Source organism: Natator depressus, chromosome 3 (genome assembly GCF_965152275.1).
Source record: "Natator depressus isolate rNatDep1 chromosome 3, rNatDep2.hap1, whole genome shotgun sequence".
NCBI lineage: Eukaryota > Metazoa > Chordata > Testudines > Cheloniidae > Natator > Natator depressus.
Genome location: NC_134236.1, coordinates 135,924,445 through 135,949,475, shown reverse-complemented (window position 1 = coordinate 135,949,475; position 25,031 = coordinate 135,924,445). Strand labels below are relative to the sequence as shown.

General features: G+C 40.8%; 1 protein-coding gene across 1 annotated transcript in view; it reads right to left on the bottom strand.

The window, feature by feature from the left end:
- Window positions 1–25,031, bottom strand: part of RYR2 (ryanodine receptor 2) — a 698,126-nt gene that overhangs the window by 45,683 nt on the left and 627,412 nt on the right. The window contains exons 89-96 of the mRNA XM_074948896.1: window positions 23,915–24,019; window positions 21,064–21,145; window positions 18,261–19,564; window positions 17,182–17,249; window positions 14,041–14,188; window positions 11,347–11,433; window positions 10,131–10,349; window positions 4,473–4,603 (exon numbers count right to left, since the gene is read on the bottom strand). Coding sequence (XP_074804997.1) covers window positions 4,473–4,603; window positions 10,131–10,349; window positions 11,347–11,433; window positions 14,041–14,188; window positions 17,182–17,249; window positions 18,261–19,564; window positions 21,064–21,145; window positions 23,915–24,019 — 2,144 coding nt within the window. The remainder of the gene's footprint in view (window positions 1–4,472; window positions 4,604–10,130; window positions 10,350–11,346; window positions 11,434–14,040; window positions 14,189–17,181; window positions 17,250–18,260; window positions 19,565–21,063; window positions 21,146–23,914; window positions 24,020–25,031) is intronic.

Genomic DNA, 25,031 nt, shown 5'->3' with positions numbered 1-25,031 from the left:
CAGATTATGTATTCAGACCATAAGATGATGATGACATACTTTCCATTCCAATGGTAACACAGGAGGATACTAAACAGCAACTACCAATGTTAGACATTTTTAAGTCAGCAGAACCAGATAGCTTGCATCCAACAGGTTTAGAATAACTGGCTGAAGAGCTCTCTGGACTGCTAATGGTTATTTTCAATGAGTCTTTGTACACTGAGGAAGTTCCAAAGGATTGTAGGAAAGCTAATGTTGTGCCAATATTTAAAAAGGGTAAGCAGGTAATTATAGACCTGTCAGTCTGATATCAATTCCAGGCAAAATACTGGAATGGCTGATATGGGACTTGATTAGTACAGGATTAAAGGAGGGTGACAGAATCAATGCCAATCCAAGATGGGATTGGTTCTTGACCCTGTGCTATTTAACATTTTTATCAATGACCTGGAATAAAACACAAAATTATCACTGATAAAGTCTGAAAATGACACAAGGATTGGGGGAGTCATAAATAATGAAGAAGACAGGTCACTAACTCAGAGAATCTGGATAGTCAGGTAAGCTGAGTGCAAATAAACGATATGCATTTCAATATGGTCAAAGGTAAAGTCATACCTCTAGGAACAAAGCCTGCAAGCTATACTTACAGGATGGGGGCTCTATCATGGGAAGCAATGACTGTGAAAAAGACTTCAGGCTTATGGTGGATAATCAGCTGAACATGAGCTCCTAGAGTGATGATGTGGCCAAAACGGCTAATATAATTCTTGGATGTATAAACAGGGGGATATCAATTAGGAATAGAAAGATAATATTACTTCTGTATTTGGCACTGGTTGGACTGCAACTGGAACACTGTCCAATTTTGGTGTTCACAGTTCAAGAAGGAAGCTGAAAGATTATGGGAGTTCAGTGAAAAGCCACAAATCAGTAAAGATTTGGAAAACACGCCTTATAGTGAAAAAGTAGAAGAAATCAATCTATTTAGTTTAGCAAAGAGATGGTTCTGAGTTGACTCCATCACAGTCTATGGGTGTGTCTACTTTGTGATAAAAAAAATTAAATAATCGGCAGCACTGAGTTTCAGAGCCAGGTCAGCTGACTTGGGCTCACAGGGTCAGGCTGTAAGGCTAGAAAACTGTAGTGTAGACATTTGGACTCAGGTTGGAGCCCAGGTGCTGAAACCCCACGAGGGGGGAAGGGTCTCAGAGCCCAGGCTCCAGCCCAAGGTCAAATGTCTACACTGCAATTTTATAGCCTCGGAGTCTGAGCCCTGTGAGCTCAAGTCAGCTGACCCAGGCCAGACACAGCCATGCCACAGATCTTTTATTACACTGTAGACGTATCTTATAAGTACTTACACGGGGAACAGTAATTTGATAATAGAGGACTCTTCGATCTAGCAGACAGAGATATAAAACGATCTTATAGCTGGACGCTGAAGCTAGGCAAATTCAGACTCAAAATAAGGCACAGAATTTTAACAAGGTTTGGGACAACCTATTAGGGTTGTGGTGGATCCTCCACTGGAAATTTTAAATCAAGACTGGAGTTTTTTTTCTAAAAGACAAGCATGTCTTTAAACAGAAATAATTAAATTCAAGGAAGTCCTTGGCCTGTGTTATGCAGGAGGTCAAACTAGATGATCACAATGATCATCTCTGGCCTCACAATTTATTAATAAGATCTTGAACTGGACCTGATACTCAATGGGGAAACCAGCATATTAGGAAGAGCACTAGCATGACATTTTCTCAGTTACTTTTATGCTTAGGAGACAGAAAGCTGTATTTTGGACTAATTGCCATGTCAATGCAGCTTCCGACAGCCCTAGGAAACAGGTATTGCAGCACTGCAACTTTGAGTTAGCCAAGGGGGTGATCTCTGTGATCAAGTTAACCAGGAGTGGGCTTCGTTTTCTTCTTAACTGGTGGTATAAAAACAAGTTCCCAGCCTCTTTATCAATTTGGAGTAATTCTGGTGTAAAACTAGGTTAAGTGTGCCTTAACATCTGAGCATTTACGCCACAGTACTTGGACTAGTGTTCTCAACTGAGGGGGCTGTCACAGCCATGAGCCTCTGCTAGAGCTCTGAAATAATTTCACCTACCCACTAACTTTGTCTTCCTCATCCACTTAGATGACTAGTTGCAGCAGTGGACAGAAACACTTTTCCACCTCTCACAAGCAAGAAGACTGAAGACTCTGTTATTGATCTATGTCTGTGTTACTTCCATGCTGGATTACTGTAATAAGTTCTACATAGCAGAATCATAGAGTCATAGAACTGGAAGGGACCTCGAGAGGTCATCTAGGTCACCTCTCCCCTGCACTCAAGGCAGGACTAAGTATTATTTTCAAATGCCTGTCCTCTGAGTGAGATAGACACAGAGGAATATATTACTTCAAGTCCCTGTGTGCTGCACATGGCTCCCATTTCATTTTAAGTATTTGGCTCTCATTTTCAAAGCCCTTAATGAAACAAGGGGCCCAACCACCTCAAGAACTGCCCTTTCTTTCCTAAGACCTTCCCCTCAATAAAGGTAGCAATAAACTAACAGGTAAGCTCTCTCTTTCTCTCTGAAAAAAATTAACACAACAAACCCACAAAGGAACAGAGAAGAGAGTCCTACTTGGATGACAAAGGGAACTGTAATTCTTCCATTGATGGCTATGTATCACGATGATCAGCACACTACAAATAGATACATCACTGTATCTAACTTTCTGTTTACCACCATTCATCTTTCTATTTTCATATCTCTCAATTCCTTTTTCCTGTTATCTTCCCTTTCCCCCCATGTCATCCTCTTTCTGGACTGTTTTTAAAGGTATTTTTCCCTTTGCTCACCTCTTCTCTTCACTCTTCCCTGCTTTTATATATTTTTCCCTTTCTTGTATCTCCCTACCACTTCCTTTCTTTTATTTTCTTTCATTCTTGACCTGCAGACTATAGAACACTCTGTAACCTAACAAGAGCCAGAAACTACTCTTCCGTTCTGGAGAGAGGCAGGCCACAGCAGAGGAAGCTCTGTAGCTTTTTAATAATGTCTGAACAATTTTATTATATCTGAGTTTTCCAGATACTGTATATGTCTTCAAGTGTTATTCTTATTCAGTTAAACAATGCAAATAAAGTTGCTATGTTAAAACCATTTAATTATCTTTTTAAAAAACATAACAAGAAAATCAAGTATTCTGAGAAAGCAACATCTGTTTCTATTTCTCACTCTTCTTACTCTGCACAGCAGTACAGTACAGTCTGAAGGCAGGCTTTAGCTAGCTTCATTGTGTGTCAAATTTAAGGGTTTTTTCCCAACCTGAAGAAGCTTTATTTTGTGTGCATGTTTTTGCCCAATATTTTTCTACTGTTTTGTGTCCTGGTACAGTGTTAGCACAACGGTGATGAACTGGGAAATAACTTTTATGTTTCATGAATATGGCACCTTCCTCTGTGTATATGTTTACAATGAGTTACTTGTTATAGAATTAGCTAAAAAGGGGTTGTTAAAGCAACCAAGTGGGAAAGAGAAAACTACGATAGAGCACTCAGAATAGCCAGTTTTATAGCTGTGAAGAGGTGACACCTCAGCCCCGATGACATAGCTGTTTTGCCAAGGTCAAGAAGAGAGAGGTTAAAAAAACTCCACTAAGCCACCAGGCCTAGACAAGGGTGGGAGGTTAATGAGTGGCCAGAGGCGGCTCTGGGAGTGTCAGCAACAGCTGACAGGCTGGCAAGGGAACACAGGGAGATAGAGAAAGCCTGCTGGGAGCAGGACAGTCTGTTTCTCCCAGCAAGAGAGGGGGATTAGCTGGGTGAAGGGCGTTTACAAAAATCTGGCAAGGAAAGATTGATGTGTAATACCCATGCCATTTATTGTTTCTACACTTTGCTCTGCATGCTTTGTACCTTTGGGGGAATGAATAAATAATACTTTGTTTGGAAGACATTGTTTCTGAGTTGCTTTAGTCAACTTGACTGATCACAGGTCCCCAGAGTGAAAGGGCTTACAGGTGCCAATTTGAGCTGGGCTTGTCACATCAACACAATTAGGACTGATGTCCAGAGACCCAGTCCCAGAGTGGCTGGACCATGTGGTTCTTCCCAGAATGAGGTGCAGGAACCTGGGCCTGTCACCTGAGGGGTACACTCAAGGCAGTCTAAAGGGTTCCAAAGTGCAGTTCACCCAGTATCTGTTGCAGTCACCTTGTTAGTAAATATAACACTCACCAACGTGAACTTTATTGTGCCTTGTTTTTTTTTGCAGGACAAAAGTCATTTCAGATTCAGGCCCTCAGAACACCGACTAATAATCATGATCTACAACAATTCCTACAGATGCTTACAGTCTATTAGATTATTTTGCTGGAAGCCTAATCCCTATTGTATATAGCTTGCTCTCAAGTTTTGCAGAAGAGGACGATGGCAATGTGTGTATTCCAGAAAATTCTGTGCACAGCTATAAAAGCTAAAGTAAAAACACTCACTGTGTGTTGATGACGAGTCTGTCCCACTGCCCTTTAATATCATCTTCTGAAGGCTGTTCTGTAATGTACAGCCCATCAAATTCCAATTTCCTTGCAACTTCCTTTTCACGCTTAAAAATAACCAGGGGAACCTGCAGTAGAAAAATAAACATATTAAAAATTAGTTCAAAATCAGTGACAGCTAGCTGCTCATAAAAATTGAATGCACAGATTGAATGAAGCTAAACCAGCAATCAGAAGGAAAAATTACATACTGCACATAACCTACAGTAGTCTTTCAAACAGTCAAGTATTTGACTAATGCCAGTAACCTGAGTATGTATAGATGAATGAGGCCCAGATCCTTTCGTGCCATACAATGACTTTGCACTGCACTGTTTCAGTAATGTGGCCATTAACCTCAGGAAGGCTCAGACAAATGCAAGGGGGCTCCTACAGTGGCACAGAGCCAATATAAGAGTTTGTAGACCACATACCTTCCCTGCTGTCCGCATAGCAGGGTGAAAAGGGACATAGCTAAAAAGTGAGCATACTGGGCATGCTCCTATGTCAGGCTCATCTGGGGTTGCATTAAGGCACCTGGGGCTGTTAAAGATTGGCATGAATTAAAGTAGTCCTGAGGCTGCTCTTAAGACACAGCAGGGGAAACAGCTGCACTGGGATGAAAGTAATGCAAAAGACATTGTTAAACTACTTTTGCACACCACCTCCTTGAGTTGTGCTCGGTGAACTTTGCCTGCCCCTGAGGATCTGGACTGCAAGTCTCTGGAGCAGGGTTGGCCTTACCATGAGGTGAACTGAGGCGGCCACCTCAGGAGCCAGACTGTGGGGGGTGGGTCGGGGCACCACTAGGACCCAGAGTGTAGACAATTGTGTCTGCTGCTGGTGCATATGTATTCTCTCTGCTCCAGATGTACAGAGATGGTGGAGTGCTGTGCTGGAGGAAGGAGGGCACAAGAGACATAACAGGCAGGCATGAGAAAAGGTGAGAGGAATAACAGAAAGCAGCAGGAGCCGCAGGGAGAGAGAGGAGGAGGAGCCTCTTATGTACCTCTCTAGTACCCCCAGGAGCCTGGACTGATTAACACCAGCTTCTCAGGGAGCTTTCTGTTTCCTGCTGCTTCCCTGAACCCACTTGAAGAGAACAGGCAGTCAACTGACATAGTAGGAGTTAGGCCCTTAAGATGCTTATATCTTCCCTCACTCGGGCCCTGCTACCAGCCTACTTATATGTCCCCTTCAACTGAGTGTTGAGAGCCACTTTAGCTGGCACAGAACAGCAGTCATGAGTGAAAGAAGAAAACACCCCTCTGGGGCAGCATTCAGAAAACGAAAGAAAGCAAAGGAAGCTTTTCTATCAAAGCAGGAAGGAGCTCTCCTGAGATACATAGACACACACGGTGAGCCTTCTGGCCCCAGTGAGGATGTGAGTGGTGAGGAGATGCCTGATCTTCCAGTTAGTCAGAGTGCAGGTGAGCTGGCAGCTACTGCAGCATCCATATCTCCATCTCAAATGGATGTAACCATGCACATTCCTGAAGAAAAGTGTAGATCAGAGAAGAGTGTGGCGGAGGTGCAAGAAACAGCTGCTGCTGAGTTTAGTTCCTTAAGTCTCGATGGTCCAGGACTGTGGACCCACTTGATCAGTAGCCTGAGGGACTTCCTTGTACTGCATGGGCCACAGCAAGTGAAAAACTTCATGTTCCCCAAAGACAATGAAAATAGACGTTTCCATCCAACACATGACTGGCGTGAAATCCCCAATGGTGACAAAGTGGAGAGGCCATGGCTTATGTACTCAAAAACCCAGAATGCTGCATACTGTTTTTGTTGCAAAGTCTTCCAGTCTAGTGTTCCAGCCACATTGGGTTCTACAGGAAAAAAGGACTGGAAAACATCTGGCTACAAATCTGGCATGCCATGAGAAGGCAGCAAATCACCAGAGAGCATTCCATAGGTGGAAAGAACTTGAGATGAGACTAAGGTTAAAGGCCACCACAGATGATCAGCATCAAGAGAAGACTGCATCATAGTCTCTTTACTGGCAAAATATTCCGAAAAGGCTCATTGCCATTGTGAGAATGCTTGCTACCCAAAACCTAGCACTGCGTGGCACTTCAGATCAGCTATATATGCCAAACAATGGAAACTTCCTTAAAATTGTGGAGCTGATGGCTGAGTTTGATGCTGTACTCCAGGAGCATCTAAGAAGAGTCACAAGCCAAAAAATGTACATACACCACTACCTTGGAAAAACAATTCAAAATGAGATCATACAGTTACTGGCAACAAAAGTCAAACAGAAGATTGTGGCAGATCTGAAGTCAGCAAGATATTACTCTGTTATTCTGGACTGCACACCTGACATCAGCCATACGGAACAAATGACTTTAATGGTGCGTTTTGTAACAACAACAGAACCTAGTGAAAATGTCCCTGCAATGGTGACTGTCGGAGAGCATTTTCTAGAATTTATTGACATTGATGATATTACAGGACCTGGTATGACAAATGTGCTTCTTAAAAAGCTGGAAGATATGGGAATTGCAAGAGCTGACATGAGAGGAAAGAACAGAGGAATACAGACACGGATCTGAGAGTTAAAACCTCGAGCTTTTTTTGTCCCATGCAGTTCTCATTCATTGAACCTAGTGGTCAGTGGTGCAGCATCAGTTTCTAGTGAGGCTGCTGAATTTTTTAATGTAATTCAAAGCATCTATGTATTTTTCTCTGCATCAACTCATCGATGGCAAATTTTGAAGCAACATCTGGGAACATCCTCTCTGACACTGAAACCACTGAGTGCCACATAATGGGAAAGTCGAGTGGAGGTGACAAAGCCTATCAAACAGCAGATTGGGAAGATAGATGATGCCATAGTTGCCATTATGGAGGATAATGCTATGACAGGAACTGTTCGTTGGAGAATAACAACACACGGAAATGGAATCACCAGAAACATACATAACTTCAGATTTCTGTGTGTGGCATGACATACTATTTGAAATAAATGTTGTAAGCAAGAGACTCCAAGGTGTTGACCTTGATATATCTGGAGCAATGGAACAACTGGACAAAGCAAAGTCATACGTACAGTCTTACCGGTCAGATGAGGGATTTCAAAAAGTTCTGAAGAGTGCACAGAAGTTGGTACAGGAACTTCACACTGAAGCTATTTTCCCACCCATTCAAGAATACAAGAGTCACTGAAGAAGAAATTTTGATTATGCGGCACAGGATAATCCCATAAGAGACCCCAAACAACAATTCAAAGTAGAATTCTTTAACCAGGTGCTAGATTGTGCAATACAGTCAGTTGAACATTTCATGGAACTCAAGGAACACAGCAATACATTTGGGATGTTGTATGATATTCCAAAATTCCTCACTATACCTGAAGAAGACCTACACCAGCAAGGCAGGGCACTAGAGACAGTGTTGACACATGATGACATGCGTGATATTGATGTGAGTGATTTAGGTGATGAACTGAAAGCCCTTTCAAGATACATTTCAGCAGGACCAACTCCAAAGGCTATTCTGGAATATATGTGTACATATAAGATGACCACCCTCTTTCCAAATGGTTTTGTTGCTCTGTGCATACTTCTAACACTTCCTGTAACAGTTGTCATTGGAGAACGTAGCTTCTCCAAGCTGAAGTTAATAAAAACACATCTACACTCCACAATGACACAGGAGAGGCTGGTCGGCCTTGCAACCATCTCAATAGAGCATGAGCTGGCCCAGACTGTGGACCTTCAGCAGGAAGCAGTTCAAATCTTTGCAACCAAGAAGGCACGGAAAGCACCGCTTTGATTATTCAAACAGATAAAAACGCCAGAGTTTACTATGTAGACAAGAAAAGTTACATTTGCTGTTCAGGCATTTGAAAGTTAAGTGTTACTTAAAATTTTTGAACAAGACATTTTAAGTTGTTAGTTCTCCTTTATTGAGGTAGGTAGCAGAGCAGTACCATAAGAGGAGTAGAACAGGAAGAAGGCAGAACTGAGACCTTTCAAAGTTTTGGCCCAAGCGAAGGGGCATGGGGGCATCATTTGAGCTCCCCGACTCAGGTGCCAAAATGTTTTGGTCTGGCCCTGCTCTGGAGGCCTTCCCTAGGACAGAACTTTCTCTAATGAGCTGGGTGACATTCAAGAGAAGTGCCTCCCATTAGGATTGGATGCGGCTGGCAGATCTTTAAGTTCCATTTCAATGGACTTTCCTTAGAAAACTACATTCTGGTTGCACTAAAGCATTAATTACATACGGAGGGCTGTTTTATTGAACTTTTATTTTGAAAAGTGATTCTCAGCATTATTTCTGAATTTCCCCAAATTCACCTTTTATTTATCCACCCCACATCAGTGACTCTGCACCTAAACCATACCCTACAGCTGGACAGCATTATATTGGAACGATAACAATTAAAACTATATTGCTTGATAATAGGGTGGATATTACATTCGATATAATAACTGTAGTTCAAATATTATCTGAAGACAGCTTCATAAAAAGTGTTTAGTAGATTTTACTCACTCCCATTTTAACAGCAATTTCCAGACACAAAGCTTGCACGCATATAAAAAGCAATACAGTTGAGATGGAATTTTTTTTTTTAAAAGCAATGTGTGTCTACAGCGGCCACAGGCCGAGACTAGAGCTGCTCCTTTTAAGGACAATGTCTTCCATTCAGGGCATCAGGAACTGTCGGAAATCATTATGGCAAACAGTTACTTCAATAGTTTTTTAATTCATGTCTACCAAGAGGATAAACATAAAAAATTATTTTTTGAGAGACATTCCATAAAACTCACACAGAAAAAAGAAAGCCATATCTCAAAAGGCAGGACGTGGAGATGATACTGTGTATGCCACCTGACACCCAATCATGGAAAATGCGTTTCACTATTTATTGGTGTTGTGGAAGTATTTAAAGCGCATAAGGAAATCTGCCACCTAGTAACCATTTGCCTTCACTTGCAAAGCAGATCCTGTCTCTTTGGCAAAGAAAAAGTAACCGATTAAAGATAAGATGGAAAAATAACTAGAAGCCAAATAATTTCCTACAGCATAAAAACCAGTGCAAAGAGAAATGCCACTCATGTGCCTCCTTTGAGTGAGCTGCTGATCTGTTGCATTCCACTCCTGATAAAACAAGACTGGCAGAGGTGTAAAAGGGACAATAGGAAGGCCTTGATCAGTCAGAAACTCTAGTCCAACTACCACACACCCTTGGCAATATACGCTTCTTGTGCAGCACAGCCAGCTGACATGCAATGCTGCCATTGTAATCCATCCTCCTCTGGTCACATGTATCCCCCTCTACTTGTATTTGAAAGCCAAAGGTGGCACCTCAGTCAGAACAGGGCTGCATTAATGTACATGGTAAATGGCCATGTGTTGAGCCTATGAGAACATGCCATACAGAGGGATTCCACCTCCCTCAAATGACAGGCCTCACTTTCTGAATTCTTGTGAGGTTCATCACATGCATAACTTATTTATAGGGGAGGCCAGCAACATAGTGGCTCTTCATGGGGGTCCCCACCGTGTTTGTGCAAAATTTCTGTGATTTTGTTCCACTGCATATCACTCAATAGAAAGGAGCAAAGAGGCCTACAAAAACAAACAGTGTTAAACTCCTCGACCTCTTACTTTCAAGCAGTAATATCCAATGATGCAGAAAAAGGAGATGACTGTGTGTAGGATAGCCAAAATCCGCAGTGTGGGTTCCATATAGCCACTGCTTTCTTCAAGGACATAGTGCACAGCGATGATCCTATGGGAGCCACTTTCCAGGCTGTTTAACTTGGAGTCTTCCTCAGCATTTACCACACGAACTTCCTTTTCTTCTATCACAGCAGAGGTGGAGACCTGTTCAAATCACTCACAGTCAGTGGGACAACTATTTCATTTGACAGGAGTTTTGCTTTTCTACAGGCTAGGTACTATAAATCACAAGAGACAAACCAAGGGTGATGTAAATGGGGGGAAGGGAACCTTTTTTTGTGACGAAATCTCCTCTAGAAATACCTCAGAGATCCTTCCACTTTATTCCACCGGGATGACTGGTTTTGCCATTCCCTTGCCATAGAAAAGCTGCCCCGAACTTGACAGATCACTGGGGATCCATGAGAGGCCATGGCCCTCTTGGTGTAAGCCTTGTAACACACACTGTAGCTCTGACCAACCCTGATCTGAATCCCTGATAGCATGGCTCTGCCAGGGATTCGTCTAGGTATGGCAGCTTCCAGGGACAGGAGAGAGTCATCAGTGGAAAAGCGAATATAGCCTGGAGCAGCATTATCTAACTACCTTTTGAAGGACTGATTTATGCACCCCCTCCACAAATTGCACTCCCTCTCTTTGTGCAGTCTCTGAACTATGCAGACCAACTGGGGCAAGGTCTAGTGTGCGGGCCAAGAGGGTCTGTGCTCTGAGATGGTCTTCTATGATGAGGAAGGTGAAGACCCTCAGTGTGCAGGCCTAGTAGGCTCTAAGTAGCCTTGTGCCTTATTTAATTTGAGTATTTAAATAGTTAACCCTTTCCTGCCTTGACTCTGTGTGGAGAGGTCAGGCATATAGATTTTTGGTATGTGTGGCATGTTTTATATAAGATTCTCTGATTGTTTAGAATTGTACTGATGGAAAAAATACTAAGAGAAATTTTAATAGAGGTATCACTTTAACAAGATAAGCACTCAACACATTTGAAATATTAAGTAGACCCTTAATCCACTAGGCTATGCATTCTTTGGCTAGTTTTAATTGGAAGTTAGTGTGTTAATTTGGCTACGCAGTCTCCCATATTTTTCAAATTCATGTAATTATGCAACACAAGGGTTGATTAGTAATAATACAACAAATTTACCTTATAGAAGAGCAGGATGAAGTTGATGGCAAAAGCAACAAACAAAGCCAACATCCTCATGTTATAAAAATTGCGAGCAAAATAGTTCTGAAAATAAAAATAAAAAATACAGTTTATCTATAAATTATTTTATATATCGAGTTTCAGAGTAGCAGCCGTGTTAGTCTGTATTCGCAAAAAGAAAAAGGAGTACTAGTGGCACCTTAGAGACTAACCAATTTATTTGAGCATAAGCTTTCGTGAGCTACAGCTCACTTCATCGGTATGCATCCGATGAAGTGAGCTGTAGCTCACGAAAGCTTATGCTCAAATAAATTGGTTAGTCTCTAAGGTGCCACTAGTACTCCTTTTCTTTTTATATATCGATTTAGTCAACTTTGATGAACTCATAAAAATTACTTCTAAGAACCTTATGTTATAAAAATTATTCAAAGTATCCAAATCTAGAAAGCTTGCAGAGTTTTACTGTTAAAAACCCTCAGAAGAACACCTCTTCCCACAATCTCCTCCAAAAATTGCTTGCATGTTTACCAAGGTTTTCAGTTAGAGTGGGAGAATCATAAAACCCAGCTGAATTTGGAACCAAATCTTAGACCTTGCGAGGAGTGAAAAGCTTGGATAACTTGGTCTTGAAATTATGTTGTTAGGCCACTGTACTTTCTAGTTCCAACTGCAACAGGACTGAAAGTGGAAATATGTTAGGCCACTGTACTTTCTAGTTCCCACTGCAGCAGGATTGAAAGTGGAAATATGGGAAATCCCATGGAAATCCTGTTCCCATAAGGTCTGTAGCCTGATGTGGTTTTAACAGTTCAGGTAAGTTTCAGATGTGCAGCTAAACTTGTAACCTAACTAAATCTTTTGGATCTTTCCAATGGCTAATTTTTAAAACATCCATAGTTGCTGCTCTTATCTCTCTCTACACGTATATAAAAAAACTACAATAAAAGAATGCTATAGTTGCAAAGTGAATCACTCAAAAAATCAGGGAATGTTGAAGATAAGGCTGGACGTGTAACCGTAACTCTCCACCCCCTTTTGTGAATGCATTACAATTTACAAGATGGCATAAATATGTATCTAAATTGGGGGGGGGGAAGGGAAATTGTATTATTTGAGAAATATGTTCCTTTAATTAGTCTTATTTTCCATAGATATGGGCTTTCAAGACAGTTTTTAAAAAGTAAATATTTCAAGCAAAATGTACGACATCTCTTTTACACAGATTTAAATCTAGATAGGAAATTTTATATGAAGTACTGGGTTTTCAAAAATTCTTTAAATTGGTTTGTCACATGCCTCATAAATTTCTCTCTCTCTCTCAGTAAAGGTAAAATTCTGCAGTCCCATGTGCTGCTGTGAAAGGTCTCACATACAAGGGAAATTGTCTATCACTGCCCTAGGGACTAGAAAGCAGAGAGGCAGTGAAAGGTGACCCTGAAGACCCTTGAACACTATGGCCTCAGCAGTAGCTCTTTTTACAGGAATATGTGTGGTCGAGTTGTCATGAAGGCAGGTGCAGAGCTAATGGATTAGAGAGTTGCTTGGATCCATGGGTGGCTGGGAGAGAGCAGAGGAAACCTGATATACCTTGTGGTAGTTGTCATGGAAAGGCTCTGCAGCCACTACCACAGGTCTGAGACCACGTTTCTTCAGCCTTGTGCCTTTCAGATATTGAGCAAAGCCTCTAAATAGGGCTGGAGCCTGAGAGACAAATGTAATTTACCTGTGAGAGAGGATACTGCCATGTTTCTGAACTCACCAAATTTTGCTCTGAGTTCTGAGATCTCTCCACTCTAATTTTCCCCTTCATAGATTCCAAGGCTGTGGGAAGTGGCGGCCAGCACATCCCTCGGCCTGCGCTGCTTCCCGCAGCCCCCATTGGCCTGGAGCAGCGAACCGTGGCCAGTGGGAGCCGCAATCGACCTAACCTACAGACGTGCAGGTAAACAAACCAGCCCGGCCCACCAGGGGGCTTACCCTGGCAGGCCACGGCCCAAAGGTTGCCGATTCCTGATCTAGTTTGACCTGTTGCATAACATCAGCCACAGAACTTCCCCCAAATAATTCCTTTTGAACGTCAGTATATCTTTTAAAAAAAATCTTGATTTAGAAATTGCCAGTGATGGAGAGTCCACCATGATCCTTGGTAAACTGCTCCAATGGTTAATTACCCCCACAGCAGACTTGTGGTGCTTACTAATAGGACTTCACAGCTGCAATACAGCTATGAACATTTGTGGCAAATAATTTTCAAGATTGCATATAATTCTTCCACCCCCTAAAAATACAAAATACATGTGCATCCATTCCCAGACACAAACCGCCACATTTGCATTCACAAATTGGGTAACTGCATATACAACTAACAGCTCATGCAAAAAAAAAAAAAAAGAATGGTTTTGTGGTTATGAAGAGTGTACATGCATATTTGAAGGCACACATTACACGCATCTTTGAAGAAGGCCATTAATGTTTTTCGAAGAACAATATAATTTTGCCTAGCACATTGGTATTTTCACTGTCATTTTGTTTTTATGCCTTTTTGGGGGTGGGTTGAGGACAGAGAGTGAGTGCAGGTTGCTACAGCTTTCTCAGATGCACAGACACTTTCTGCAGTCCTTTGTAACAAGTGCCTGGTACACATAATTGGCTAACATGCAAGTACTCAGTCCAATGTAGATAACATCTTACAAGAAGTTTCTGCTGGTATGCTATGATTTTCTTCCAGAAGGCTGATTCCTGGACTTCTGGTTCTCCATATCTGTGTGCATGAAGCTGTCTCAGCTTCTGTTTCCCTTTGTCTTCTTTGGCTTTTTCTTCCTTTTCTCCATCTTCTCCTCTGAGAAAACAAATGAGCTCATAATGTGTGCTGAGTCACTGAAGATGACTAGAGATCTATTATAAACTTTTTTCCCACCCAGATGTTTACAGTCAGGGGTTGGCACCACCATGTTGCGTGACGGACACTTGACAAAATGCCCATACTTAGTGACGGACATTGGGGGAAGGGGGGATTATGTCATTCAGTCATTCAATTTTTTGAAAAATTACCATGGACATCAACGTTTTTACCATGGACATATTACTGACTCCTGTTTACAGTCCCACCACAGTAAGGGGGAAATCCTGTCCCCTCATGAAGCCACAGTCGACATGATTCGTGCACGGAAGAGATGTGAAATGAAGAGGAATTCTCCCTCTCAGGCCACAAAGAAATGGCAAAAATGTTCTGTGGGTGATACTGCAGCCACTGCATTACAGTAGCCTCTCTTAAATGAGGATATTTGACTGATGAATCCAGGTAATTATGGATCCACCTGCTCCACCCTTCCTATTCCCAAGCCCCACTCCATATTAGTGTAGTTAGTACCAATAGAACTAAGCTCTGTAATGCACTTTGGGTGGCTCTCCTCTACCCTCAGCACTACATCACATCTGCTGTGGTGAGGACTCCAGGGTGCAGAGAAAGCAGCAGGATAGCACCATAACATAATACAGTTGACTTAAAACTTACAATACATTTATGTTTTGAAACAGAATAACTGAAAAAGCATTTCCTCCTCTATTTACGAACCAAGTCTTGAGTTCAGGATTCTGTATTTCCTCTCCAACAGTCATGGATACCACAAGCACTTACTCAAATGGAGGAAGGAACAAGAATTGATTGTTGCAATTTCAGGTGTTTGTAATGTATCAGCTATACTAAGGAAAACGAGGAATCCTGAACTATGGGATGTAGTTTCACTCTATTTTACCAGTTAAAACCAAACACTGTATTTTGTATTCCATTACATTTATTTGATTTTTAACTCAGTCCTTCATTCTATTACTAATTTGGGACCTAAAACAGTGTTGCACTAATTTAGAAAAACAAAAACAAAGAGAAAGGCTGAGTTGCACATTTGAAGAAAACTGACAAAGTTTGTGCTGCATAAAAATCTAAGAGCACTGAACTGTGATCCTGCAGTGAGCCATGCTCACACAGAATTTTGCTAAAGCCAAAACAATATTGGACTGACAAGGTTTGTAAAATCAAAATCACCCTGGTTTACATACCTAGCAGCTGCACACAGTTCATTAGGTGAACCTGTACCCAAAGACTTTGCCAAAGACCGTACACCTTACTATAAAATTGTTCTCTGGAACTTATGTGGTTCTGTCTGTATGTTTAATGCTTCTAGCCACTGTGTTTGCCAAGAAAACTTTAGATATGGACTAAATAATGCTGGTCAAACATTTTCTGATGGAATCTTTTTTTCCATTGGAAAATTCTGATTTTATGGAATCAATATATGTTGTGGAAACATTTTGACTCTGTCAAAACTCTTGATGGAAACCAGTCAGGCAAGCAGGTTGACCAGCCCGTCTGGTTTCCTCTCAGCCTGCCTACAAGCTGATTGGAGGGTCGGCAGGCAGACTGCTTGCGTCCCCAGCCTCCCAGCACACTGGGCAGCCTGTCTGGTGATGGCTCCCTCAGCTGCCCGGCTTCCTGGGCTAACCAGCTAGTCGGCTCCCTGGGGTGCCCATCTGGCTGTTGGGCTGCCTGGCACCATAATTTACATCCAATAGAAAATTTTCATTTTCAACTTTTAATTCCAAGTCAAAAGGAAAAACATTTGGAAATGTGACATTTTTCATAGGACAGGAATTCTGGTTCCGGCACAGCTCTAGAGCTGAATGTAAATCAAAGCATTTTCTTCCTTAATCAGGAGATAGCCTGGAACAATAGTTCTAGGAGTGATAAACTCCCTCTTCCATCTTAAAGGGGTTTTAACTCTGAACCTTAAAAATAACTATTAAATTTCAGGCATGTTCGCTTTTGTCCCACAATCCCACTCTGCCTCCCAAACCTGCTCAAATGCCAAAGGCCCTAATTATTCTCTGCCCAGCTGCCAAAACCTCCAGGTTCCCCTTGGTGTGTGTGATGACGTGTGTGGAAGATTGAAAAGTGAAATCTTTGGAACAGCATACAATAAATTGCATTCAGTATCACAAACAAATGCACGCAGGGACTACTTACATATTTAGACTTCTAGTTTTAAATTCAAATGCTCCTGTAACTACGAGTCCGGTAGCACCTTAAAGACTTACAGATTTATTTGGGCATAAGCTTTTGTGGGTAAAAAACCCACTTTTACCCACGAAAGCTTATGCCCAAATAAATCTGTTAGTCTTTTAAGATGCCACCGGACTCCTTGTTGTTTTTGTGGATACAGACTAACACAGCTACCCCTCTGATAAATGCGCCTGTGGAATTTCTGCACCAGAATGCTACAGAAGCTTGGGCTGTTGAAGTAGACATTAGGTTCAGTTTTATGTGGAGTACATGGGGCCTTGAACACAGGAGAACTCAGTTCCAAGTGATATTGGGAATTTGTCTGTTCAAGCAGCCCAGCCCTGGCCTGGACATACAGTGAAAGTTACACTCTTAACTCTCCTGGGGAAGGGAGGGAGGTAGTGTGAGACAGTGTGTAAATTCTAGTCATTAAAAGACTTATCATAGAGCAGCACTATAGAGAAAGCTGCTGCTATCCCAGGTGTCACATAAATACAGTGATCACAGCCGGAAACGGGACTGGGAAGGATGGACTGGAATAAAGAAAGGCATAAAACCACCATAATGGCATCAATTTTATGCTGGTTTCACTGCACTGGGACTATGAGGGGCTCCTTTGCCAGAGAGGATGATGTGTGAAAGGAAACCTACATTCAGACATGTGAGATGTCTCTATGACACAGAAATGAAGTAGCAAGGGACTACCTGTAAAGAAAACTGATTTCTCAGAAAAACAAATTACAGTTCTTAGGAGCAAGATCTAGGGTTATACCTACTCTGCTTTTTCAGGTTCCGATTTAGTTTCTTCTTTCTCCTCCTTTTCATCTTCATTCACTTTCTGCTCCTTGAATGAGTCAGATAAAAAATGTCATAGAGTTTAAGGCCAGAAGGAACCATTAGATCATCTCGTCTGACCTCCTCTATATCACAGGCCACCAATACCACTTATCACCGCACACTGAACCCAACAATAAAACTGAGATCAAAGTATTACAACCTACAGGAGACTAAATTGGTAGGTGAAACAGGAAGAGACTAGGAAGGGCTGACATGTACCAGTGATCCAAGCCCTGCAATGGCAGGGAAATGATTAAGTGATACCCAGATAATCCTGGCAAGTGACCTGTACCCACAGGCTGCAGAGGAAGGTGAAAAGTCCCCAAGGTCACTGCCAATATGACCTGGGGAACAATTCCTTCCCAACCCCATGTATGCTGATCAGTGAGACCCTCAGCACATGAGCAAGAACCAACCAGTCATGCACCTGAGAAAGAGAATGCTCTGTGCCCTCCATGTCCAATGTCCCATCTCCATTCCTGATGCTTCAGAGGAAGGAGACTGAAACAAAACCCTCCTAGAATACCTTGACCCCTGAAGATACCTGGATGAAACCCTGAAGCATGACCTTTAGGAACATAAGACAAAACAGAAGTGTGCCCCCGGGCTGTTGAGCTCTGCCCCTTACCAACACAAACAACCCCATCTACAAAGTCTAAGCAGCATTATACGGTATGCAGCCTCCAAAACATGGCTAAAAGGCAACAGTCATACTGCAGAACATCAAGGCATTTTTTATTAACCAATGCTACAGTGAGGGAAAATTACATTTCCTTCTGCATTTACAAAAGACACACTGAATTTTGAATTCAAAAGCAAACCAAATAACATGGACTAGTCTGAGCAGCTTCAAGCTCGTGATCCCAGAAAGACTAAACTTTGGTAATTCACTGTTCTTCTTTAAAAAGCATGCCACACTTAAGAAAAAAACTAAAATCACACAAACATAGCTGTAAGTTTTATTTCTGATCCACACAGAACAGACTGAAACATGGTGGATAAAAATATAGTTTGTTACCTGAATTTTTTCCTGCATCTCAGGTAATGGAAGTAAGGAAGGTGTGCTCAACAAATCACTCAGACCAGCATTTGGATTATGAGGAATCAGCTTATACTGGCCTCCTTCTCTTTTCAAATCCAAGCCAAATATGTCTGAGAGTAGGTCACCATCATCTGATAAAGCTGTCAGATCGGTCAGATCTTCTGCTGGCAATGCAGCTTCTGTGGGTTTCCTCTCTCCCTCTTCCCCTTCACCACGTACCTCATCCTGAGTGGGATCTGGCATATTGGCTAAAAGTTCAGCTACCTTGATCTTCTTAGCCCCTTCTACCAAGCTTCCTCCGAGTAGCAAACTGTACATGATGCGAAAGAAGCCTCGGAAAACACTACAGGTGAAATGCAGTAAGCCCATCAAGATGCTCCAATAGGAAGAAAATAAAGCCATGAACATGTCCTTCATGGTCATTTTCTTCATTTTCTTCATCTGCTTCTTTAGACTCTTCATGCTGAGCATTTTTGTAAGAGTCACTATATTATACTTGAGGGCTACCAAGGCTGACTTGACAGTCACAAGGGAGAAGAAGCCCATTCTAGGGTCCTGTTCCTCAGGCTTATCTTTTTCATTCTCTTCTTTATTTGCGGACCTCTCATTCAAATCTGACTCAGAGATCTGGGCAGCTAGCTGCATTTCAAAGATGGTATCCTCACAGAAATTAACAAAAAGTTCCATCTTTTCCTTCTCTCCTCCTTCATTTACTACATCAAAGATAAACTGCCTCTTTGACTCTTTAACCTGAGGTTTCTCCCACTGAGTTCGACTTGACTCACTTATTTCAAAGTAAACTCGCTCAATGCGCTTTGCACTACCCATGATTTCTATGCGTCCAAGGAAGGGCTGAAAATAATTCAGAACGCTCTCTGCTAGCTCAAGAAAAGTCTGCAACCGGGTATCATGGCGCATGTGCTCTGAAAGATTGGTCAAGAGAACAGCAACATTGAAACCAATGTCTTTGGCAGGTTCATGGAACCGTTTCACAAATTCCTCATAATCCAGAGTCTCATTCTCATCTGTCTCAGCGCAAGATAGTAGAAACTCAGTTTCAGACTGGGTGTAGTGCTTATGGCTTTCCATGGCCTTCTGAAAGTCCCTCTTTGAAATTATACCCTTACCATCAGGGTCATATTCCTTGAATGCATCAGATGAAGTTAAATCCTTCAACTTTAAGAACATATCAAAAAACTTCAGAATCATCTCCACGTTGTTGGAAGACTCCACTAGCATGTCAACCATCTGCTTGCCAATAGTTCCATTCACAACATTACCTAAAGGTGGCAACATGCAATAACCAGTCATTGGTGACAATGAACATTTTGGCAAATAAAAGCATTTAATAATGATTACTGAAATCATCACATGGTAAGATTTACAAATTACTAAACGATCTGGTTGCATGCAAGTTTTCAGTGTATAACTATACAGGTTATCATTTAAAAATACTATACCAAATCAAGATCTATGCGGAAAGATTGAAAAAACTGGGTTTGTTTAGTCTGAAGAAGTGAAGACTGAGGGGGGCCATAATGACAGATTTCAAGTACATAAAAGGTTGTTACAGGGAGGAGGGTGAAAAAATTGTTCTTGTTCGCCTCTGAGAATAGGAAAAGAAGCAATGTGCTTAAATTGCAGCAAGGCAAAATTAGGTTGGACATTAGGGAAAACTTCCTGTCAGGCAGATAAGCACGGGGACAAAATTGCCTAAGGAGGTTGTGGAATCTCCGTTATTGGAGGTTTTTAAGAGCAGGTTAGACAAACACCTTTCAGGAATGGTCTAGTTATTACTTAGTTCTGCCTTGAGTGCAGGGGACTGGATTAGATGACCACTCGAGGTCCCTTCCAGTCCTACACTTCTATGATTCTACAGAGATGCAATAACAGAAGTAAGTATAAGCACTGCTTTTGAAAGAAGGAGATAAATGTCAGTATGTATACATCAAAGACTTCTTTCACATTTAGCAGAGTGCTGAATGGGAGATGGAATTTAGGAGTGACATTGAGACTTTTCTTGCCATTCCTCTGAGGAGCTTTGATATGCTGTGGAGATTAGGCTTTCTGGTTCTGAGGGAGAAAATAGGTATCTTTGGGACGATCTTTGTTCATTCAATGCCTAGCACAATGTGGTCCTGGTCCTTGACTGAAGGTCCCAGTGGCCACTGCAAATCAATAAATAAAGCCATATTTTACAATGGCTGTATGCTACTGCATGAAGTTGAGGTGCAACGATAGCTTTTGCAAATGTTAAACAGGACAATCCCCCACAGCCATGATAGACCTACCCAGATGAATTCAAAGCCCATTCTTTCATGGTTATGGTAATTGTCAATACAAAAAAAGTGTGATGTTAAATGCAGCACACTGAAGTTGCTAACACACAGTAAATAAAACAACTGATAAATAGTGAAGCTTCCTTCTGTAGCAAGAACCTTGGATTCTAGCGTCACCAGCAAATAGCATCTCATCTGAACCAAAACAGAAGCCAAACACATGGAAATAAGTAAATCTTTGTAATGATTCAAACTGAGCTGGCATGTGCATAATTAACACTGATTTAATTAATTCTTACATTATTGCTCACCATGTAAATTATAGTTATAATAATTCCCATGAGCCTTTAAAGATCAACAACTCTTCTGATAATAAACTAATGAACATTAAAATACTAAAAAAGGAAGAGACATTGGTTTTGCTGTGAAAAAAAATATGCAGAGGAAAAGACACGGTTATAATACTTGCAAAATAAACTTTTAAAATAAATTAAAATTACCTTCCAGCATAGACAACAACATGACCACCATATCCTTCTGAAGATCCATTAACTCTTTCAGTAATTCAATTTGACTGGAATCCTGCAAACATGAATCCATTGTAAATAAGACTATTTGGGGCCAATATTTTTAACAACCTCAACCCAGCCTCTGATCTTGCATGCACATATTTTGCACAGATAGAAACTTGTCCTTGTAAAACAGGTATTTTACACATACAACTGCCAACTTGAACTAGTGTTTGTGTGTGCACATGTAGGTTTCATTTAGGGAAAATCAGACTGAGAAGCTGAGAGGCCATTAGTGTATTTGGCCCTTTATGTCAGATCTGAAAATAAAAGGAAAACACATTTATCCAACTATTTACTCTCATATAGTAGCAAAATACATACACACACTCTTACTTTTATATGTTTAGAAGAAACAGCAATTTAATACAGCCATAGTGCAAGTTGAGCTACTATGGAGAATAAAGAAAAGAAAAGCTTTTCTGATAGTATGCAGCTGTGTCGGAGTTGAAGAGATGATGCCTATATAATACTTTATGTTTGCTAAACTGATGTTAGTATTGGGATGATCAGGTTCCCACCCACATGGCCGCAAGAAAAGTGTCATAACAGCAATAGCATTGAGTTACAAAGAGCTCAAATAAGACCAAAAAAAGTGACAGATCAGTCATAGTTGGGAACATTTTATAAGAAGTAAAACAAAGTTATTAAACTTCAATTGCATAGAACTTTGACAATCTTTAACTATTTCGTCTGAAATTTCCCCATGTTTGTTCTGTGCCTCATGCATATATTTCACCATAAAAAGTTCAGTGGCTTCCGACTACAAAGTTAGGGAAAATAAGTAGTTTTGCTGACGTTCAAATCTATTTCCAACCATTCTTGGAAGAGCTCTAGTGCCAGCCTCTATGAGGACACCAAAGAGGTACCATTTGCAACCCCAATGAAATCCACCCAGATTTAGTCAATTTATAAAAGACTCTGAAAATCAGTATTTACACTTGTTCCGAGGAATTTATTAAAACTTTGCTATGAAAATACCTGAGCATCCCATCTGCATTAGGCATGTTCAAAACCTCAAAGATCTCTCAATATGTCAACTATACTGAGATACTGAACATGCTCCCAGTCCCCAAGAGCTTGAGCTCCAAATGGGAAAAAGACATTGCCACTGTCCCATAGACTAAGAGGAAACCATCAGGTCTAATCTAGCAACTAATATTAATAATTCTATAAACTTCCCTCGCCCTATTATTAAGCAAATAAGGAGGCAGGCAAGTAGTCTCTCATTTGACAGATGTAGTAAGAAAAACGTTGTCCAAGGTCACTTCAGACAGATTTGAGAATACAAACCTGTAATTGCAAACCTTAAGCCATACTGCCTTTTATAATGAATGTGCCAAATCTATGCACTTAGGTGTGCATTCTCTAACCACAAGACCCCATTTCCTTCCTAAGCCAGGAACAGAACCCAGGAATCCTGAATCCCAACATTACCCTATTGCCTAACAAACAGCTGGCAAAGTGTGTGTCAAGTCCTCTCTAGCAGCCAATCCACATACAGGATAAGAAGATATTACTGCTATCAGTCACTCCTCTAACTCAAGTGGTAGAGGTCTGTGCTGTGGATCCAAAGATCCTAGATTCAAACTCTGCTGACAACCCTTGCTGAGGGTCAATATGGCTCCATATGATGGAGTATCGCGGGGTGGTGGGTTCTTATAGGTTTTTAATATCTATGAAATTACATACAAAAAACCAACATACAAGATGAAGCAACCAAAAGTTAAGAAGTACCAGAATTAAGGTTGCTCGTGCATATTTAATTCTGTCCCCTCGTAAGGTTTTATGACATAACATGATCACATTTTTTTTTTACCATAGGAGTCCTGCCTCATTCAGTGCAAAGGATGAACAGTGAATAAAGCAGAAAGCAGAAACTTTTAATAAGAGAAAAGGATGTCTTCTCATACTTAAAGCACTGCACTGGGACCCAAGAGGATTTTACTCCTGGCTTGGCCACAGACTTTCCACACGTTGTGGAACAAGCCTACTTTTTCATTCTTAAAATAAGTATATTTTGGTAACCATGACAATATGTGTAGGCTTTTTGTGCACCTCTATTTTTGTACGCGTCTCCTCTTTATCATTTAGGAAAGGCTGCACTCATTACAGTGCCACCTGCTGTGAGAATATGCCTATTCATGAAGACGAAGAATGTCTATAGCACTAAGAAGTTCAGCAGAACTAAGAAATCAACCTTCACTCGACACTAAATCCCAACTTTCATCTCTGTGGTACACGCAAAGACTGGATTCTTGAATCATATCAGAATCTAAAATAATAATAATAAAAATAGCCAAAATCTTGGTCTTCAGAGCTCTATAACTTTAAATATTATAAAAGTAACAACAGAGATTAAAAATAATGATAACAACAATAAAAAAACATTTCCCACTTGTCGGGCACCTTTAATCTGAGTACATCAAATTATTTTTCAAATATTCCACCACACCCCCCGAGACAGGTAAGAAGGTATGTATGACTCTGCTTTACAGATGGGAAAATTGAGGCACAGAGTGACATGCCCAAAGTTACAGAGGAAGTTGGTGTCTTAAGAATGGGTTGGATCATAGAAGTTGCTGTGTCATTCTGTAATCACTTGGCCAAGTTTCTCTCCCACTGGTTCATAGCCTATACTGCCTCAATTCTTCTATATTCCCTTGCATTGTTGTTCCGGTCACGCTCTCTTAATATGAAAATAATTTGTTCGATCAACAATTCAGCTAATGTATTGTAAAAAGTTAGTAACTAAAAAATAAGAAAAAAAAGTACATGATACCTGAGATAGTTTCATCTGCATGTGAGCAAACACATGGAGAAAACCAACCACTGCGTCCCACAGCCTGCTGTGTGCCAGACTCTGCTGGTTCCCTGTACATGGACCCTACCATGCAGATGACAAGAAAAGGAGAACAGGGTTTATATGCAAGAGAATTACATCAAACATTAGGATAAAATTAGAATCAGGTTACTTAAAATATGACCAGTTGAGAGCTGCTACACAAGCATTTTAGGAACTGTTAAGGAAAGCGGAAACATAAATGGAATGACAATTTCATTTGATAACAATTACTGTAGAATATCCCTACCACTTCCTTTGCTTTAAGGCAACTAAAGCCACATTTTCAAAGTTCTGTGTAAAGAGGGAGCCACAAAAAATGGATCTCAATGTTCACAGAAGAGTACCAGTTTGCACCTTTAAATTAGAATCTCATGAGGGGCACAGATGTTTAGTCTAATTCTCCTCTACTTAAGCAAGTGTAAATCAGGACAGGTTTCAGAGTAACAGCCGTGTTAGTCTGTATTCGGAAAAAGAAAAGGAGTACTTTTCTTTTTGTAAATCAGGAGTAACAATGATGAGGTTGTGGTAAAATTATTTTAAGAAGAGTTGAATCAGGCCTCTTGTTTTTTGTTCAGCAAGTTTCACCTGTTGTAAAACATTGTCTGGTGTTACAATGCTATAATAATATTTTTACAAAAATCAGATGATATTTCAAAGGACAATGAATAAGATATTTATTAACACTGTGAACAGAATAGTTTGGGTGTAGCGGGCCAAATCTGTTAGAGCTGTGTGTATACACTTGCATATCACCAGCCTCTGCTAATACTTATTCAAGCTAGTACTTTCACAATTCACTCCTATGAAGTGTAAAATAATACAGATTTCCATAATGAACATTTGAATGTGAATAAAAAAGTATAGTCTGTATGCTCAGTCTTTAAATAAATCCTTCCCAAGAGAAATTACAATGATTAGGGGCCTGAATCTTCACTCATATAGGTTTCATAGTCCTGTAAGTCCATTTAGTTTCAATGGAATTACTCCTGACATATAATGTGATCAGAGTCTGTCCCTATCTTTTAAGCATTAATTTTTGGGATAATTTCTCAAA